Below are 20732 nucleotides of genomic sequence, written 5' to 3'. Positions count from 1 at the left end.
TTCCAGCCCGGCCTCGTGAATCTGGAGTGAGTGGAGCCATTGTGCCCAGCGCGTGCTCGTGCTCCAGGAGGAATTTGAGTTGGATGGTCCAGAGCATCTGTATCCAAGTTGCATGATTCTTTAGAGGCATGCTGTAATATTCCACAGGAGCTGAAATGGGGCCAGTAGCTGGATTCCCAGAAGTGTTTCTGTTGAAATCGGGACTGAACTAAGGACCACATTAAGCAGTGTATAGATGAAGAACCCCATCTTCGTGCCCCGCTTTCCCAACAAAGATCCAGACTTGGCGGGGGTGGGGGGTGGGGAGGGGGAACCCCTTAACCCGCGTCTGCCGCCTTTCCCAGGGCTTGTCAGAGGAAACTCTATCCCTCTTACTCCAGATGTGGTTCCAGGATACTAGAAAAGTCCTCCCCAAATTTATCCTTCCGGTTTTTCTCATTTAGTTAATGATACCATCATCTACCTAGGCACCCAGGCCAGGGACTTCAGTCGCCCTTGAAATCTCCCTCTTCGCCCACCCAGCCAATCCAAATCACTCACCACTCCTGCCACGAGGAGGGGCTTTCAGCCACCCTTCCCCCTTCAGCGCCCCCTGCCCTCTCCTTGGCTCACCTCCTGACCATCCTTTGCTGGAAGAGCCTTTACATTTTTTTAAGTTTATTTATTTTGAGAGAGACAGAGACAGCACAAACGGGGAGGTACAGAGAGAGAGGGAGAGAGAGAGAAAGAGAGAGAAGGGGAGAGAGAAGCCCAAGCAGGCTCCATCCTGTCAGTGCAGAGCCCGACGCAGAGCTCAAACCCACAAACTGTGAGAGATCATGACCTGACCCGAAACCAAGAGTTGGACGCTTGACCGACTGAGCCACCCAGGCACCCCTGGAATAGCCTTTAAATTCACTCCTCTGCCTCCGATATCAGACGTCAGAATGATCCTGTAAGACACAGGTCTGCTCCTCCCACTCCCTGGGGCTCCCACTGTGCCCACCGACTGTTCTCAGACTGTGTTCTCTGGAACCTCAGGGTTCTGCAGCCAAGACAAGGACTCTGGGCCCCTTCCCTGATACAACTGAAAAGTTCCCGTTCTGTCTGGTTACGTATGGCCTCCCAAAGGATTTTGTTTGAGGAGGGCTTTTCTGTAAAGGAGAAAATGGCCCCACAGTCCCCACGTCTCCTGACCGTGGACCTATCGAGGGCCCCTCATGTCTCCTTGCAGTGACTGTTCTCCCGTCACGGGGGCCTCCCCCAAATAAACATACGATGCCTTTGTTTCTTTGAACTTGCTCTCTTCCCTGCTTGGGAAGGCCTTTCTCCCTCCTCTCTTCTCCAAGAGCCCCCTTATCCTTCAGAAGCAGCTCAGACCTTCTGTGGATGGCACGGGATTCCTCGCATTCCCTGCAGGAAAGCTGTGAGCTCCCTCCTGTGCTCCCACGGGACCCTGGGCCTGTTCTGGTGGCCTCAGCCATGACAAATTTTCTACCTGTCTTGTGGCCCAACCCCTGCTAGATTACGAGTGACTCAAGGGCAAGGTTTACATTTGTATTCACCTCTGCATTCCCACTGCCTCCCTCAGTACATGACCCCCCGAGGGAAACCCGATAAACAGTGATATCAAGTAACAAACACCACGAAGTATCAGCCGATCAGCAACATAGACTGGAAAAGCTAAGTGCGTCCAGTGGGTCGCAGGTAGGGTGACAGGGTGAGGGGGTGACAGGACAAGGGAGACAGGCCAAAGGGGCTTCAAAGGCTGTTGACTCTGGGCTGCCACAGTTGAACTTGGAACGTGTATGTTTTTGAGTATCACGTGAGTGTGATTTGAGGCCTACGTAAACGTGACGCGTCCCTTAGTGTGGGGGCCGGACCTCGGGGCTCCCCCTGGGGCTCCTGTAGGAAAAGGAGACAGTGCAGGCCCTGCTTCCTTAGGTGGGGGCCACACCGGCGGTCTCCCCAGCTCGTTCGTGTCCCCTTCCACCCGAATGCACTCCGTTAACGCTTACAACACAGCCGTTGGGTCTGGGGTTCCTGTTACGCCCATTTTATAGATAGGAAAACAAACCTTGGGGCGCCCGGGTGGCTCCGTCGGTTAAGCGTCCGACTTCAGCCCAGGTCATGATCTCACAGTTCGTGAGTTCGAGCCCCGCGTCGGGCCCTGTGCTGACGGCTCGGAGCCCGGAGCCTGCCTCGGATGCCGCGTCTCCCTCTCTCTCTGCCCCTCCCCCTGCTCTCTCTTTCTCAAAAATAAATAAGCATTTAAAAAAAAGAAAAGAGGAAACAAGCCTTGTGCAGCGACAGCGTGCCTTGACGGCGTGCCTTCTGACCCCGACTCCCATCATTTCTCCACATGGCCCCACGTGTGCTTGGGGAAGGGGGAGAGGTGAACACAGAGAGAGGGAGGAGAGAGACTTACGACCTCGTCATGTGCCCCAGGTAACCCAGACCTCACAGGCTCCGCAAACACGCTCAGAGAGAACTCACCACGTCCTCACCGCCGCTGCTTTCTCTTGAGATAGAAATACATAGCGTAAAATTCGCCCCGTTGAAGCCTATGGGCCACTGGGTTTTCGCGCATTCACGAGGCTGTGCCGTCGGTCCCAGTGTCCCTTTCCAGGACGTTTCCCGTGATTGACCTCTCACGTTTTTCTTTTTCAGATTCCAATGATGAAAGACCCTGGATGGATCAGAAACGTGTGGTCTTCAAACATTAATGTGAGTGAAGGTGCTGTGAATGGGCTAGTTTGCTTTTGCGTTTCAAAGATGAGAGAAGGTACTCTGACACACGGTGGCGCATCGCACGGATGCGTGTCTCGTGACCAGCACTCTGCCCCTCCCCCGTGCTTGCTCTGCTGGCCCGCAGCTCCTTGGGAGCGATGAGGATGAGACATCAGGGACAGAGCTAACAGCATTTTGGGTGGTTTCTAACCTCTTCTCCCTGAATCCCTCCTCCCTCAGGCACAGAAATGGTTTTGTCACCTCTGTGATTAAAAAGCATTCCACGGCTCCCTAGTGCCAACAGGAAAAGGTCGTATTGGTGCCCATGGCCGCCGGTTGGACGGTCCTCGTGGTGGGTGCGGTCACGTGTATCTAATAAAAGCCCTTGCAGCTGTCCCCAAGCCCCTCAAGCCCCTTCTGCAGATTCCGCGTCTTCCTCCTGCACCCTCTGACTCCTCTGTCGTCCTGCCTCGGTCCCACGGCCCTGTGCCCGGTCCCCAGGCCTTAGGCCGGGCCCTTTGGATCGTCCCTGTGACTGTATTTAGTGTTTTGCTTCCCACTCTGTCCACGGATGCTTCCTTGTGGATCTCCCGAGGCTGCAGGCTCAGCTGACCGAAGGCCCAGCTTCTCGACTCCTCGTGGGTCTGGCTCGCGGAGCCTTTGCTGCTGGGGAGGGAAATTTCGTGGTCCCCACCGACGCCCGCCTTCAGTTCTTTCCTCATCGTGCCCTCGCCGTGCCCTGGAACTATATATCTTAAGCTTCAGCAACAGCGTACGACCTGCTTACATACCCCAGAGATCTTTCCCTGTGGAGGATGGCCTCGAGGGGCTAAGTCTGGGGGTGGCCAGGCTCAAGAAAAGGCTGTTGGAATGATCCGGGGAAGAAGTGGTAAAGCCCGAACACGGCTTTGGCCCTCTGTGGGCTGTCCTAAGCCTTGGCCGTACAAAAACAAGAACAACCAGTCTGGAGAGGGACTCGGGAACAGAACGTGGACCGGAAGGATTTGCAAGGGGGCTCAGGAGGCCAGATGCGGTGTTGGTCAGAGTGAGAGATTCTCCCGGGGCGTGAACCCACAGGCCTCAGTTAAATGAATGAAGAAGGCCTTGCCCCACGGACTCTGTGAGGAGCGGTTCTGTTTCCGAGGGGACTGGCAGGGGACGGGGCCCAATCAGAGGCCGGGAATCCTGGCCAGTGGGCAGTTAGTGGCAGTTGAGCCCACAGTGAGGGGAGCCACCCTCCACGGTGGAGAGAAGAGGCAGGAAGTCCTGGTAAGTGAGCCTCTCCTCCTGGCAGGCTGGCAGTCGTGAGGCAGTCCGAGGCCGCCTCCCAGGGCCGAGTCCCCATTCCAACAAGATAGGAGACAAGGGACAGCAGATGTGAAGGAGGAAGTTTCTGTCTCGGGGGAGAAGTGACAGAGAGTCTTGACCATCTAAGGCAGGGGAGCTGGATTAGGAGTTCAAGTCCTGGCCTCGGACCTGGAGGCTCAGCCACAGGGTCCGGGCGTCATCGGGCACGTTCGCTTCCTACTCTGAGCTCCGGCACCTTGGGTGCACACGGGGGCTTCGTTCGGTCACAGACACGACGTGCTTGCTGTTGCCCGCAAGGCGTCGTGGGGAAGAGAAGAGGGGTTTGTGACTCAGCGCGGGCGGGCGGAGAGCTTAGACGCGATTCAGAAATATGCTTCCGAGGCAAAGTGAGTCTTCTGCAGCGTCTTGAAGGAGCCATCGGTTAGCCAGGCGTGGAGGGAGGCGGCAGCATGGTGAGCCTGGGGACCCCGGAGCATGTGGTAGGACCAGGGGAGCGGTGGCAGATGAAAACGGAGGAGAGGAGGAAGCAGGGGTGCCGATGGCGGGGGGCCGCGTCTGCTTTCCCGAGGACCGTGAACGTTACCCTCCAGGTAATGATAATGGGGGCGGGGGGCATGGAAGGTCCTTAAGCAGGTGATGCCCCGTCAGATCTGCAGCCCCTTTAGAGGCTAGTCATGGGGTGGGCTTGGAAGCAGTGGGGGCCCGTGAGGAGTTCATTATTGGCCTGCGGACCGTCTGAATGGAGGTGTCTAGAAGGTACAAGTCTGGTCTGGAGCGGGGGGCAAGGTGTGGACTGGAGATACGGCACTCTGTGCGGCTGGCGCCTCCAAGGGGAGGCTCTGTGTGCCCGTCGTGTCCCTCTGGCTCTCTCTGTGCCAATGTGCTAGGTGTCAGGGATTCAGTGATGAATGTGTCATGGTCAGTCTTTTTTGGTTCAAGGGCTCACCAACCAGTAGAAGAGGTAGCGGAATACGGAATGACACAGGGACAGCACCCAGTGAAACGGGCTATAACGGAGTCACGCGTGGCTCATTAGGGCGGAGAAGCCTCTGCCTGCTTCTTCGTGGATCTGAGGGACGTCTGCGGGAAAGCTTCCCCACGAAGTCTAGTTCTCAGTTTGAATATCGTAGCTCTGGGCAACAGAAGCCCAAAGAAATACACCCTCACCAACACACCTGCTGCCTCCAGCGGCCCCCCTCCCCCCACCTTCCCGACAGAGGCTCATTCAAGACAAAAGGCCTGGAATTCTGGAGGGACAGTTGAGCAATGAAATGTTCGCCCAAGCTGCTAAACCCATCTTGCTCCAGGAGGGGAGGGAATGTGGTGGAACAGTGTGTTACGTGAAGCCTGGCTCACCTTCCCTGTTGTGTTCACAACCAGCAGCATGTACTTGAAAATACCTCCCCCTTGGCCATCCTGTGCTTTGATTGCGACAGTTCTTAGAAGAGCAGCAATTCTCAGAAACCTGGGTTACCCTGGCCCAGTTACTTGAGACTTGCTGCTTTGGGTTTGAAAAGTTGTCTTTCTTGCTGTCTTTAAGTTGTCAAAGGACTGGGTTTAAAATGCAGTCGTTTTGGAGGGAGCATATTTGGGGGGGGGGTGCGGGGCGGGAAGTGATTCTGTCCAGATTTAAATTTAGTTTTGAAAACTTGTATCAAAGCACTGCAGGTACCCAGTTTCTAGAAAATCAACTAGCAAATACCAGCCACGGTAGAGGGTCACAGTCTCCTGGTCCTACCTCTGGTCTGTTTACCTGTCTCCACGTTATTCTGAGGCTTCCACTCTGATGCAGGAGAATCTAGCTGATTCTCAGGGAGCAGGCGCAAAGGCATTCTTGTTTCTTACGCTCTGCCGCTTATGTGTAATCTCACCCTGGTTTAGTTGGTTCTGTGCTCAGACTCTGCCTTTCTCATATATGGGGTTCTTTTCCCCGATGTGTTCTTCCTGGGGGAGGTGTGTTTTTCTTGGATGCTTTTGCCTCATTAGGAGGAGAAATGTGTACTTCCCACTCTCTGCTCCCCCCCTCCCCGTCCCCGGCCCCGACACACTGTCCTTAAGCTTTTACTCGATTCTATCACTTGGAAACCATCACTTTCATTATTTTTAAGCCCATACTTACTTAACAATATCTTTGATGTGCCCTTTAAAAGGTGCGTTCAATATGTACTTAAATATTACTCAGCCATCGAAAAGAATGAAATCTTGCCATTTGCAACAGCAGGGAGCTCAAATGTGTTATGCCAAGCGACATAAGTCAATCAGAGAAAGACAAAAAAAAGATTTCACTCATATGTGGAGTTTAAGAAACAAAACAGATGAACATATGGGGGGGGGAGAGAAGAGAGGGAAACAAACCGCAAGAGACTGTTAACGATAGACAACGAATTGAGGGGTGCTGGAGGGAGGTGGGTGGGAGGGTCTACATGGGTGATGGGCATTAAGGAGGGCACTTGCTGGGATGAGCACTGGGTATTGCAGGCAAGTGATGAATCACTGAATTCTGCTCCTGAAACCAGTATTACACTGTCTGTTAACTAAAATTTAAGAATTAATACATATTTAAATTTTACATTTATACCAATACACATATAAATAAATATATTTTAAACATTTTAACACATTTCCGACATTTTAAGCTGTTTTCAGCAGCCTTTAAAATATCAACTCGCTGTCACTGGGATCTGTTTTTTTCTATTTGGATGACCACGATTTTCATGTAGTTCGTTGGTTTTCTTCTTTATTTAACAGACCTTTGTATGGCACTTTGTGTGACGGGTTCTTTCCTAAAAGCATTTCCCACACTGACTCGTTTAGCTTCTCACAGCAGCCCCGTGAGCTGGTCCTGTTATCGTCTCCGCGTGAGAGATGTTGAGCCACTGGCCCAAGGTCATGCAGCTAGTAAGTGGCGGGGTTGGGATCTGAAGCCACGCCTTCCGGCTGCAGAGACTTGGTTCCTAAGCACTGTCACCGCTGCGTCCGAAAGAAGTTTCTCTTGTTGAGCCGTTTCTGATTCTCGTCGTTTACTCCCTGCACTGAGCCCCCTTAGCATGGCCTCTGCCTTCCCAGACTCGCTCTCTGTGCAGGTGCCCTTTTTCCCTAGAATCTCTTGCCTGGAGATGACCCTTCTCCCGCTCGCTCTTAAATCCTGCATCGGAGCTGTTACGTTCGGAGGCCCTCACGAGGTCCGCTGTTACCCAGGTTCTTGTTTTCTTCTTTCTTAACTTATTCTTTACAAATAACCAAAAGCTGGAGGTCGTTTTTTATGCGGCCTCCCAGAAAAGGGACACAGAAGACAAGTCTTTGAATCCTTGCATGTCTTGAACTCTTTTTAAATGTGGTTTCCCGGGTGCCTGGGTGGCTCCGTCGGTTGAGTTGTGTCCTGACTCTTGATTTTGGCTTGGCTCGTGATCTCACGGTTTCTGAGTTCGAGCACCGCATCCGGCTCTGTGCTGGCAGGGTGGGGCCCGCTCAGGATTCTTTCTCTCCCTCGAGCTCTCTCTCTGCCCCTCTCCTCCTCGTGCGCGCTCTTTCTCTCTCTCAAAAATAAAAAAATAAACATTTTAAAAAATAACAAAAAAAATAAATTTGGCTTCCCATTTGATGGTTTGGTTGGAATTAGAATTTGAGGCTGATAATAATGTTTCACAGAATGGTGAATGCATCGTTTCACTGACTTCCTTTTTTCTTTTTTAATGTTTAAAAAATATTCATTTATTTTTGAGAGAGAGAGAGTCAGAAACAGAGCATGAGCGGGGCAGAGAGAGGGAGACACAGAATCCAAAGCAGGCTCTAGGCTCTGAGCTGTCAGCACAGAGCCCGACGTGGGGCTGGAACCCACGAACCGTGAGATCATGACCTGAGCCGCAGTCGGACGCTTAACTGACTGAGCCACCCTGGTGCCCTGACCCTCCATCATCTTTAAATTTCTTCAGGAGTGGAGTTTCCCCCCTCCTGTTTATCATTCTTTCTTTTTTATGTTGCTGCTTTTCCTCAAATGCCTAGTGATTTGTGGTTGTCTGTTTTTAGTTAGCATGGATGGAATAGGAAAGTTGCCTGGGAGCACCGATGGCTGGAGTTCCTTTGGAATAAAGAGCCAGGGAGCTGGGTGTGTCCCCGGGGGCCACGTGGCTCTGGCTCGGGCACCTGTTTGAGGTTCTCCTGGGCTGGCGGCCCCTTTTCTTCCTTGTCCAGCGCCGTTAACGGAGTTATTCTGCAGGTGCCCCGTGACAGTCACTGCGTTCCCATCTAGAAATGCGCTGTGGTCTCTCTTACAGCCAATTGGTTTTTTGTTTTTGTTTTTGTTTTTTAGCAAGAACCATTACAACCCCACTCTGCAATATTTGTCCCGCATGGATTAGTGACAGGTACTAGCACAACCGGATGAAGCTATAGTGCAATTAATTAGAAACTTACAGAGAATGGTCATTTTCTGTTCGGTGAATTCTTCGATTTTATAGAGATATCCCAAGGCCCCTTTTTCATTTGCGAGTTGAAACCTTGTACGAATGTCTCATTTTAGTGTGTATTCACAATCCTCCCTTTTACCAGTCCCTTTCCCCTCCCCAGTGGGCAACTTGTTCTGAATTTTGTGTACTTGTTTTCCCTTGCTGGAGACACTGTCTATCTACTGGATCTTGGTCTCTTTGAGAACAGAGGCATCTCTTCATGGTTTATCCCCACAGTGTATCACATGCTAAGCACTCAGAAATGGCTTGTTGCATAAATGAGTGCATTCTTGGGGACTCCCCTCCTGTTTCGTTCTTGATAAGGCTGTTGGCATTAACACTAATACATGCTTCATTTCTTTTTATTAGGATGATTATATTTTTATTATTGCTGAGTTTTTATCATTCTTACTATGATGAATATGTGTTTGCAACCAGGCATTATGACCCATGAAATGACATTTAAACATTTATTTAAAAACACTACTGAAGAATCACTATATCGTACGCCTGAAACGAATATTACGTTGTATGTTAAGTAACTGGAATTTAAATAAAAACTTAAAAAAAATATTTAGGGAGCGGATATTGTGTGCCAGGCACTGTGCTGGATACTTAAACAGAAATGGTCTTTTCCTTCCTACAGAGTCTATCTGCTGAAGAGGGATTTTGCAATAATTGTACACACAAATGGAACATTCTAACTCTGATAAATCCTTCAAATAAAAGACTTAGAGAGCAGTAAGAGTGTCTAGCAGGGGGAACTGATATAGTTGGGGAGGTTAGTGATGGTTGAATTAGGTTAAAGAATAAGTGGGTAACCAGGTGAAGAGGTGAGAAGATTGCATGTAGAGGGAAGAGCATGTCCAAAGGTCCTGCGGTAGAAGGGAACAGGGCAAGCATAAAGGAATGGAAATGATCCGGTGTGGCTTGAGCTTGACCTGCACGTAGAAAAGGGGAGCCAGGGCAGCAGTGACACTTGACGTGCGGTCAGATGTGTGATGCTGGCTCTGGAGGAGCGTGTGTGCGCACTCACGTGTGTGTGTGTGTGTGTGTGTGTGTGTGTGTGTGGGTGATGCGCCCTCATTCTGATGCTCTCTAGCTGATCCATCTGTCTCTGGGTCTCCCGAGGACCCCGTGGCCCAGCAGAGCATTGACTGAGCAAGACCACGCTGCGCGGATTCAACGTTAACAAAGCAGGACGTGATAGAACTAAATAGCACTGGCACAGGGATGCATCCGTGTCTGCCCACCCTCGCTCCTGGCCTCCATCCATCCCTCCCATTTGAAATTCAAAAAGCTCCCAATGGATGTTTTGGTCTTTCGGGGCTTAGAACGTCCTCTAATTAGGTTAGTGACGCCCAAATCTTCACTTACACATTCCCAGGCGAGGTGGGGGCGGGGGGGGGGGCGGGGAGAGGAGAAAGTATCTGGTAATATGTCACCTATTTTTCAAACAATTACAAAATTTTTTTTTTTTACATATATTTATTTTTGAGAGACAGAGTGAGGCAGAGCGTGAGCGGGGGAGGGGCAGAGAGAGAGGGAGACACAGAATCCGAAGCAGGCTGCAGGCTGTGAGCCATTAGCACGGAGCCCAAGTGGGGCTCGAACCCACTGAACCGGGAGGTCATGACCTGAGCCAAAGTCGGATGCTTAACCTACTGAGCCACCCAGGCGCCCCAGTGTGTTATCTGTTTTAAAATTAAAGTGAATTCACATCAGTTTCTTCTTTTGAAACTATCTCAGCATCCTTTGAAATAATTAGAGATGCCCAGGGGTGCCACGGACACCGGATTCACGGTTATGCCTGTGTGTTTGGGGGGATGGGCGGGCAGTGATGATGATGCACGTCTGTGCCACGGTCACCCTGCAGACAGGTCAGAGCTCAGGATCCTTTATGCCCATTTCCTCGCTTTCCAATATGGAGGCCGAGGTCTTGAGGTGACACGTGCAGGGTCTCATAAGTGACACAGCACAGACTGGAATCCAGGTTCCCCAGAGCCACACCCTACCTAGGATACCCTAGATTCCTGAAAAACCTGTGGGATTTTTTTTTTTAAACATCCTCACTGGGGCGCCTGGGCGGCTCAGTCAGTTGAGCGTCCGACTTCGGCTCAGGTCATCATCTTGCGGTCTGTGGGTTCGAGCCCCGCATCGGGCTCTGGGCCGACAGCTCGGAGCCTGGAGCCTGTTTCGGATTCTGTGTCTCCCTCTCTCTCTGGACCCTCCCCCGTTCATGCTCTGTCTCTTTCTCTCTCAACAAAATAAATAAACGTTAAAAAATTTAAAAAAAAAACCACAAAAAACATCCTCACTGTTCTGGGAGGGAAATACAGCATTTGGTTGAGGCGCGGGTCAAATCCAGCGTGAAGAGTGGGGGTAGCCACTTTCCCTGTAGGGACTTGGATCACCTTACAGATAGAACCTGGGTTCCCGATTCTACAGGGAGAATCTGGCTCAGGGACAGATCTGAAACTGTCTTTTGAAATCAGCTTATTCTTGGGATCAGTGTGTGTGTGTGTGTGTGTGTGTGTGTGTGTGTGTATTTAAAGTTTTTGTTTAAGTTCTAGTTAGTTAACATACAGTGCAGTATTGGTTCTAGGAGTAGAATTTAGTGATTCATCACTTACATACGACCCCCAGCGTTCATCACAAGTGCTTTCCTTAGTGCCCGTCACTCATTTATGTAGCCCATCCCCCCACCCCCGCTCCCTCCAGCAACCCTCAGTTTGTTCTCTATCATTAAGAGTCTCTTATGGTTTGTTTCCCTCTCTTCCCCGCCCCCCCCCATATGTTCATCTGTTTTGTGTTTTAAATTCCACATGTGAATGAAATAATCTGATATTCGTCTTCCTCTGATTGACCTAGTTCACTTAGTATTCTACTTTCTGGCTCATTGCAAACAGCAAGATTTTTTTTTTTTTAATGGCTGAGAAATATTCCATTGTGTATATCACTTGGGCTGCTGCTATAATTTGACTCTGGTAGCTAATGCTGCAGTACACAGAGGGGAACACGTATCCCTTTGAATCAGTGTTTCTGTGTTTTTTGCTGAATCAGTGTTTCTGTGTTTTTTGCTGACCTAGAATTCTCACACTGCTTTTGCAGAAGACAGAGCAGTTCTGTCTGGAAGACAGGAAGAAGGAGAGAGCTAATTCATTGAGTCAGGGCTGGGAGTAGCAGTCGGGATTCCAGTTCAATTTGCTGCCTCATGTTTGGAAAACCTTCCATAACCCCTTTCCGATCAGGGGTCCGGCTGGGAACCCCTGGGCTGCAGGCCCAGTACAGATTGCCCGGGTCTGACCTCTCTCGCTAGGTCCTTATCACCCCCATCACACATTGGAATCTACAGACAAACATAAGCTTGTTCTTGCATATCAGCCCTTGGTACTAGACTTCCATTGCTCTGCGTCCTCACACAGGGCTTCCCGCAGCTTCCACAGCTTCGGTTATTACACTCGGAGAGGGGTCCAGCCCTCCCTTTCACACTGGATCGTTCTCTTCCAGCCAGGCATGCTGCCACCCTTACGGTTCTCAGGTCTGATGACCAGCCCTGGATGTGGCTTTGCGGGTGCGGTCTGACCTGCAGAGAAGACTAGAAAAAAGGATTTCCTTTGTTTCAGGCCAACAGACGTATCTGTGCAGCCCAATGTCACGGGGTTGGGAAAACGCAGAGCTACGTGATCTTATTCTCCTGAGGCTGGCAGGTCATTACATGAGCTGGAATCGCATGGCCCGTTGAACATGCTGGCTTTGGTAACACCCCTTCTGGTCTCAGGAGAATACTGCACCCTGGAGTACACTTTGGAAGATGAGAATCACAAGTTAAGGAGCAAGTGAATATTTTTTAGCCCCCAAATTTTCATTAAGGAAGAGTTGACAAGATCTGGAGAAACTATAGAAAAGGTTAGTAAAATAAAATATAATGATTAAAAAAAAGAAAGAAAAACTAGTATTTAGCTGAAAGGATTTGTAAATATTTTATGTACCACTGCTTTCCACTGCTTTCTCTTACCCAGGACAGCTGAACTTGCCACATTTGCGCAATTTACTAAAAGGTGCTGCATGGCATAAGGACAAGTCGATAAAAGCGATGTGCAAATCTCAGGTGGTTACCAGAACCTACCACCCTTTTGACATTAGAGCATTCTTTTTAGGACTCTGCGGTAACCACAAAGCTATCCAAGGCACCAAGAGCTGGAGACGAAAGAAAAAAATTCTCTTCCTTGTAAGAACTCATCCTTCAAATGTGCCTTTTCCATTAAGATTCAAAAGCACCATCCAAAGAAGACGTGGGCAGGGAGAGGCAGGTTTCAGAGGCAGACGTCTGGGAGACTGAGAGGGCTGGCTCCCACTCTGGATTTTCCTGAAGAATGAGGTGGCCAATGGTTCATGAATGGGTATTTTCAAATTTCATCTCCTACACTGATGTGTACCATTTGGTAGTAAGAACAGAGAACCCCACTTCTTTTTAAAAATTTTTTTAAAAATTATGTTTATTTATTTTGAGAGACAGAGAGACAGAGTGCGAGTGGGGGAGGGCAGAGAGAGAGGGAGACACAGAATCCGAAGCGGGCTCCAGGCTCCGAGCTGTCAGCACAGAGCCTGACGCGGGGCTCGAACCCACAGACCTCGAGATCATGACCAGAGCCGAGGTTGGACACTCAACCGACTGAGCCACCCAGGCGCCCAGAGAACCCCACTTCTAATCTTAAAACTTTGGGCTCTCAGGGCCCCATCTGAGCAAAGACTTTTTGATGCTTGCGTGGAAGTCATGTCTTAATTTCGAAGGATTCCATTCTGACTGTGGAAGAACCTTACATTTTGCCACCAGTTTAAAACTGTCTTTAGTTGATTAGACAATAATTCAACATTTGTATCTTGCCACCATTCATAATTTCCCCCCGTGAGTTAGGCTTCATATGACTTAAGGGTTCTTACATAGCCTTAAATTTTTTGGGAATTGATTTTTTTCCCCCTGCAACAGTATCTAATACAAAAATCTCTCTGTAGATGTACTAGATAACTCCAAATTTTTCCATGCTTGGTAAAAAAGGGGTGAGTTATTTTCTTCCTTCAGAATATCCTCAGTTTGTTGGAGGACTGCTTTTTTGAAAGTCCTCTCCAGTTAGCCCGTTGTGAATTCAGAAATCGGCAAGGCAAAATCTGATTCCGTGAAAAAATTGGGTGATGCTATGCTCCCAGCTTCCTATCCACCCCAGTGTGGACCAGGCTCTGCTCTGAATCCAGGGCTGGGCTCGAACCTGCCCCATGGAGCAGCCCTACTTTGTCCTCATTCATCTCTCTTATCTCTCTCCTCATCTGGGCACCCCCAAGTACTGACATCATAGCCCCAGCGGTGTCATCATAGTGGGCCACCTAACAATGAGCTTTTCCTGGAGCCCTTACAAATGAAAGGATGATGAAGAAGAAGAGAAAATAGGAGGGAGGAGGGCTTCGGGGCAAGATGAGGAGGAAGGAGAGAGAAGGGCAAGACCAGGGAGGAGCCAGCCATGCCTATTCTAACGAAGGCCAGTAAGGGGTGGCCATGCCAGCTGAGAACTAGACAACAAGGAAAATGAGGTTGACCAGCAGGCCAAAGCTCCCATGAGCAGGGACCTCCGTGCGAAGTTAACGAAGTTGAATGATGTCCTGCCAATATGTCCTTCAAATAAGAGAGAGAAGGCTTTTTTCTAGCAGCTAAGGTAAATGTCAGGGAGGAAGGGTGGGGCACAATGAGGTTTTAACGGTTTGCCTATATTATATGTCAAAATCTCCCCCACGCTGGCTTCTCGGGCACAGAGCTCACCGGAGGATGGAATCAGTTGACTGACATTCAGGGACCCTAAAGCCTATACCAAGGCTCTTGGCATTTCAACTCTACCTTCCATTAGTTGGTTTGCTCCGGGGTTTTATACAAATCCCATCATCTATTAAGTGTAAATGCCTTCTCATGGAGTCCTTTTTCCTAAAAAACATTTTTTAAAAATGTTTATTTATTTTTGAGAGAGAGAGAGAGAGAGAGAGAGAGAGAGAGCGCGAGCGGGGGAGGGCAGAGAGAGAGGGAGACACAGAATCCGAAGCAGGCTCCAGGCTCTGAGCTGTCAGTACAGAGCCCAACGTGGGGCTGGAACTCAGGGACTGCGAGATCATGACCTGAGCCGAAGTCGGACGCTTCACCGACTGAGCCACCCAAGTGCCCTCTCATGGAGTCCTAAGAAGGATAAACCATGGCCATATTATAAAATTCTAGTTTATAAAAATGATCTTTCCAATATTTTATCTTATTAATGCAAAGGAAATGCCATTTAGATCTATGTACTGGCATCTGACATGGAGTGTATTTTCAGGAAGTTCTCCATGTTGGTGCCCAGCTCTTTCTCCCCGACTCCTTGGGGCTTTGGGTCTTTACTAACCATTTTATATTAAAAACACGTGGCAATGTCGGACGAGCGATCCATTTTTTAAAAACAAAGCTGCAGAATGTATTCAGATTTCACCAGTTTTCCACCAGCTGCTTTTCCTGTTCCGGGATTGAACCCCGGATCCTCAGTGGCACTGAGTCGTCCCGTCCCCTTGGTCCCCCTCAAGTCTGTGACAAATCCTCAATCCCCGTTCTTTCCTGAGCTCGACTCTTTTGAAGAGTTGCATCAGTTGCTTTGTTAGAAGGTCCCTCAATTTGGGCTTGTCTAATGTTTTTCCATGATCGTGTTGAAGTTGTCGTGTTATTGGGAGCAAGGTAGCAGAGATTACGTACCACCCCAGTGCGTCCTACTGGGGGACACGTGGTGTCACTGCTCATCTCCGAGATGTTAGCCTCAACAGCCTGGTCGACACGGGACTTTGCACGCCGAGCTCCCTTTGTAATTACTAAGTATTCTGAAACCTTGTAAATATTCTCTTCCTGCTTTTACCTTTGCGCACCAGCCTTAGCTTCCGTTGGTGGGTCCTGCCCGTGGCAGTCATTACTGGGGTTTTATAATGGTGGCTTTCCTACTTCCCCCATTTTTCTAAACTTATTAATTGGAATTCTTCTTTAAGGAAGAGTTACATCATCATCATTCACCTTTTTATTCAGCTATTACTTATATCCGTATGGATTCGTAAACTTCTTCGAGTTATTTGGGTTGTAATCTAATAGTGTTATCTTGTTGAACAAGGTCCAGCTTCGGCCATCGGGAGGTCTTCTGGGTCGGTTCCTGTACTCTTCCGACATGCTTGCCCATCTTCTTTCTTTTTCTTTCTTTTTCCTTTTCCTTTTCCTTTTCCTTTTCCTTTTCCTTTTCCTTTTCCTTTTCCTTTTCCTTTTCCTTTTCCTTTTCCTTTTCCTTTTCCTTTTCCTTTTCCTTTTCCTTTTCCTTTTCCTTCCTTCCTTCCTTCCTTCCTTCCTTCCTTCCTTCCTTCTTCCTTTCTTTCTTGGAACTTCCTTACTTTGTGGTCTCACAAGACTCTCTAGGAGCTTTTGCTACTTCCCCTGCTCAGGCCCTGGAATCAGTTCTCCAACAAACCCTAGTTTCTTTGATTGGAAATGGTATTTACTTATTTTTTTAACTTTTTTTAGTGTTTATTTTTGAGAGAGAGAGAGAGACAGAGTGAGAGCGCGGGGAGGGGCAGAAAGAGAGAGAGAGAGGGAGACACAGAATCCGAAGGAGGTTCCAGGCTCCGAGCTGTCAGCAGAGAGCCCAACATGGGGCTTAAACTCACAAACCGTGAGGTCATGACCTGAGCCGAAGTCGGACGCTTAACTGACTGAGCCACCCGGGTGCCCCTGGAAAATGGTATTGAAAAACCAAGACCTGGGTGTGTGTGTGTGTGTGCGTGTGTGTGTGTGTGTGTTCATTGCTACTGGAGGGTCACTGCTTCTAGTCCCTCTCAGTGGAAAGAGATAAAAATATTTGCATGTATAGTAACCCATGCTTAGACCACATGCACATTGATCGATCAGTCGATCGGTCATCTGTCCATCCATCTATCCATGCATACATCCATACATCAAATAACAAACGAGTTCAGATCTGTAACTCTTACCTTGTTTCTCTGTGTAATTTGTCTTTTCTCTGGCTGTCTTTGCGATTTTCTCTTCGCTTTTATTTTCACGAGTTCAAGTACGGCATGCCTGTGTGCACATGTGTGTGATATTTATCTTGCTGGCTTGCTTGGTGTTCTTTGAGGATCTTGGATCTGTGGTTTGCCGTCTGTCACTAATCTGGAAAATCCTAGGTCATTATATCCTTACATATTTCTTCTGCCCTGCTCTCTCCCTGTCTTCTCCTGTGATTCCATTAGATGAAGGTTAGACCGTTTGATATTGACTCAAGCTCTCAGATGCCCTGTTCTCCATTTTCATTACGGTATTTTTTCATTTCTAGCGTTTCCATTGGATTCCCACAGTTTCCATCTCTCCAATGAAATTACTCATCTGACCTTGCGTAACGTTTACCTCACGCATTACAGACTTTCACCTGTTTGTTCGTTTTAGAAAAAAAAATCCACGTCAGATAGTTCCAACATCTATGTCATACCCGGGTCTGGCTCTTACTATCGCGGTCTCTTGGGAGCGTATTGTTGTTGTCGTTGTTTTCCTTAACCTTTTCATTTGCTTCATAATTTTGTCCTTGGAAGCTGGACATCTTGGTAGAACCGTAGAGACTGAGACGTGTTTTGTTTTTATCTCCAGAGAGGGACCTGCTCTCCCTCCTGGTGGGCCTTCGGTGTGGAGGCGTGAGCTACTGCGGTGGTCACCCTCAGTTCCCCACCCGTCTGGGGAACTTTGTGTTGCAGGGTAGGGGTGGGTTTATCAGAGACATATGCTTTAGACCTTCCCTTTGCGCTGAACTTCAGAGAGGGTTCCTTGGCGTGTTATTTTTTTCTCTCCTTGGCTCTTCTTGTTGCCCTGCGGTTCCCGTTGGCCTGACGGTGTCGGGTGGTGGGGGTAGAGGGTCTCTGTTGTTTTGACTTAACCTCTGTGGAGGCCGGCCGCCTGTCTCCGGGTCTTGGACACCTGACTTCCTCGTGTCTCCTGTCCCCGAGCAGCAGATCCAATAGCAACCGTAATCTTGGAGTAGTAAGGAGTGTCCACAATATTTTGCGGTGTCTCTGCCCCCGCTCTGACGTGGCACAAAGATGGCCGTGAGGTTTTTTTTGCGGGTGTGGGTGTTGGTCACAGGCACGGTTAATACGACCGCGTTTGTTGCAGACCCTCACGATGCAAGGAGATGCGACTAAATTTGAGTTAGAAGTCAGTGAAACGAAGACTGAATTTGTTACCACCATAAGTTCATGGCTTTGTGCTTTCTACCCGTGGACCCTTTGGACTCCTCCCTAGTACCCTTTGAGGGAGAATTCACGGGATGAGGCATGGAAGACAGTAATCACAACTTGACCTTGACCTGTGACCACAATCAGGTGGGCACCACATCTCTCTTGAATTAACATTAGCTACCCTGTACTGTCAGCCTTGACCAAAATCTCCCCCTCCCCCAGAAAACCTCTCCACGAAGAGAGAGAGAGAGAGAGAGAGAGAGAGAGAGAGAGAGAGAGAAAACAAGTGTGCCGAATAAGCATCAAACCAGAATAGGATGCGCATCACAGACGACCGGCTGAGAGATTATGGTGACGGGAAGAAGTCTCATCCCTCTGTCTAGTCAGGCTGATACAACGCGCTGCCCAGTGTTGTCACGTGAAATGGCAAGTGGTTGCCAAGCAGGAGCATTAACAGCACCGTTTGTCACCCGCGCCTGGTCCCAGCTTACCTGGTAATGGGGCGGCCATCTTGTTGGCTTATTGCCTCCACCCAAAGGCAGAAGGAAACTTCTGGTGTCCTGTGCGACAGGGGCTAGTTCTGCACCCCGGAGGGAGGCATGGCCAAAGTCAGGTGCTCACCCTCTTTTGAGCCCTGGGAGAGACCCAACACGCTTCTGAGTTGCACAGGTGCTCAGAGGCTTATCTCCCTTTTAAGGAGATTTACTCACATCCCAAAGGGGCAGAGAAGGAATTTATAATAAGTGTTGTATAGTTAGGGCTCTAAGGAAAGGGGAGAAAGGAAATGTTTCTTTCTCTCTGAGCGCACCAGGGAGGATTGCATTTTTTTTCTTGATTCGTATTGACCCTTATGCCGTTGGAGCTGCGGTTGGACAGTGCCCTTCACCAGACTTGGGAGGGATGACGGCTGGAGAGAGAGGCTGGAAGGATACTGAGGAAGTGTTCCCCTGGACGCTGAGGCAAGGGAATAGTGCTCTGTCATCTCTGACATCCCTTACAGGGGCCTGCCGTCTTACTTATGTGCGATATGAATGCTCTGCCTTGGGTGAAAGGAACATTTAGCTCTGCTCTCCTGAGTCCAAGGAACCTGTGCGTCAATCCAGGAAATTGACTTTCACTTTCTTTTTTTTTTTTTTTTAATTTTTTTTTCAACGTTTTTTATTTTTGGGACAGAGAGAGACAGAGCATGAACGGGGGAGGGGCAGAGAGAGAGGGAGACACAGAATCGGAAACAGGCTCCAGGCTCTGAGCCATCAGCCCAGAGCCCGACGCGGGGCTCGAACTCATGGACCGCGAGATCGTGACCTGGCTGAAGTCGGACGCTTAACCAACTGCGCCACCCAGGCGCCCCGACTTTCACTTTCTTGAGTGATTCCTTCCTGGGCTAACTGAACCCAGCCCATCATTTCAGCGTGTACTCAGCATGTCTTCTGAGGCCTCCCTCTGGGCCTCAGCACTCACTGGACACTGGGGGAAAAGAGGAGAAGAATACGAGTGTCTTCTCACACTCAAACTGGGGAGGCGGCCCCACATTTGCAGCACAGGACGTTCAGAGCTCCCCATCCCCCCCCACGCCTTTATTGTGCCCTCCCGCGGGACCCGTCGTCTGCCAAAAGTCTTCCCCATCCTGAGGCCCCAAACCTGATACTGTGTTTGTTAGCAGGCTCCTGAGGGTTCATCGCAAATAAAAATAATAGTGATTATCATTGTTATTACCGCAAAGCTCACAGAGTGGACCATGTAGGGTGAATCAGACATCACACTAAGTGCTCTAGATCATTTATTCCTCCAAACAGCCCCGAGACACAGGTGTTTTGAGCCCAGTTTAGTAGAAAAGGAGACTGAGGGTCAGAGAGGGCAAATGTGCCTTCCCTGAGATCAAATACCTAGCAAGAGGTGAAGCAGTCTCGGCCCAGGTTGGAACCACTGCCCAGGGCGCCTCCTATCGGCCTCCGGGTGGACCCTGCCTTCTCTGCTTTTCGTTAGCGCCTCTCCGTGGCTCCTTTGAACATGTCTTGTTGCATACACACACACACACACACACACATACACACACACACACTCACTCACTTTGCTTGAGCTGGCTTGTATGGGTTTCACTGTATGGACAATTAGAAGAAATGTAAGTTATGTGGTGGCCCTCGGCATGGGGGGCTGGGAGGGGGGAGGATGGGCTTTGCTAGAGACCGGCCGTGGCCAGGATACGGGATGAAGGGAAGTAGATTGTTAGAGCACGAGTTCTTAGAAGTGATTGGACCGGAGAATCTCATGGGGGAGTTTTGCAACATAACCGACGCTGGGTTCTACCCTCAGAAACTGTGGTTAACGCATGTGGACTGTAGTCTGGGCATTCAGAGAGTTTTTAAAAAAATTTTTTTAGGTTTATTTATTTATTTTGAGAGAGAGAGAGAGAGAGAGAGCGTGGCAAGAGAGAGGGAAAGAGAATCCCAAGCCCGATGTGGGGCTCAATCCCATGACCCGGGGAATCATGACCTGAGTTGAAATCAAGAGTGGGACACTTAACTGACAGAGCCACCCAGGCACCCCCGCCGGGGGGGCACCGAGAATCTTAATAGTTTCCCGGGTGATGCTAATATGTGACGAGTTTTGGTGGGAGACATTGCTTCAGAATATTAGGTGCGGGTTAGAATATCCAATTCTAGCAGGACGTTGTTTATTCTATGAACAAGAGACGGATGACTTTTCATGACTTGAAACCCTCCGAGTGTAGAGCTACTTTCCTCAAACAACCCCAGGTTCTAGGTCAACAATTAAAGAGGTTGTATTTAGGCTCGAGGCAACAAGCAGGTGCCAGTGTGGGTGACTGTAGGCCGCAGCGTTTGAATTCTGTGTGTTGACAGATGTTATCAATTATTGGCAAATCCAGTCAGTCCTTGTCTGCTTTCCTAACTGTTTGTTTAGAGCTGACAAAGGATTGTATTCACTTAGCATCACAGATTTTATCTTAACTGGTAGCAAAGTCCCATGCACTGAAAAGCCCAGTAG

The 20732-nt window shown here is 49.3% G+C and overlaps 1 protein-coding gene across 8 annotated transcripts in view; it reads left to right on the top strand.

Moving 5' to 3' along the window:
- Nucleotides 1–20732, top strand: part of LPIN1 (lipin 1) — a 129755-nt gene that overhangs the window by 33160 nt on the left and 75863 nt on the right. For 7 of the 8 annotated variants that reach the window (XM_043604510.1, XM_043604503.1, XM_043604502.1 and 4 more), the window contains exon 2: nt 2650–2706. In XM_043604510.1, coding sequence (XP_043460445.1) covers nt 2650–2706 — 57 coding nt within the window. Of the gene's footprint in view, nt 1–2649; nt 2707–13900; nt 14171–20732 lie in introns of those variants that run through there. The other variant, XM_043604508.1, reaches the window with a different exon arrangement.

Source organism: Prionailurus bengalensis, chromosome A3, assembly GCF_016509475.1.
Source record: "Prionailurus bengalensis isolate Pbe53 chromosome A3, Fcat_Pben_1.1_paternal_pri, whole genome shotgun sequence".
Lineage (NCBI taxonomy): Eukaryota > Metazoa > Chordata > Mammalia > Carnivora > Felidae > Prionailurus > Prionailurus bengalensis.
This window is presented reverse-complemented; position numbering and strand designations above follow the sequence as displayed.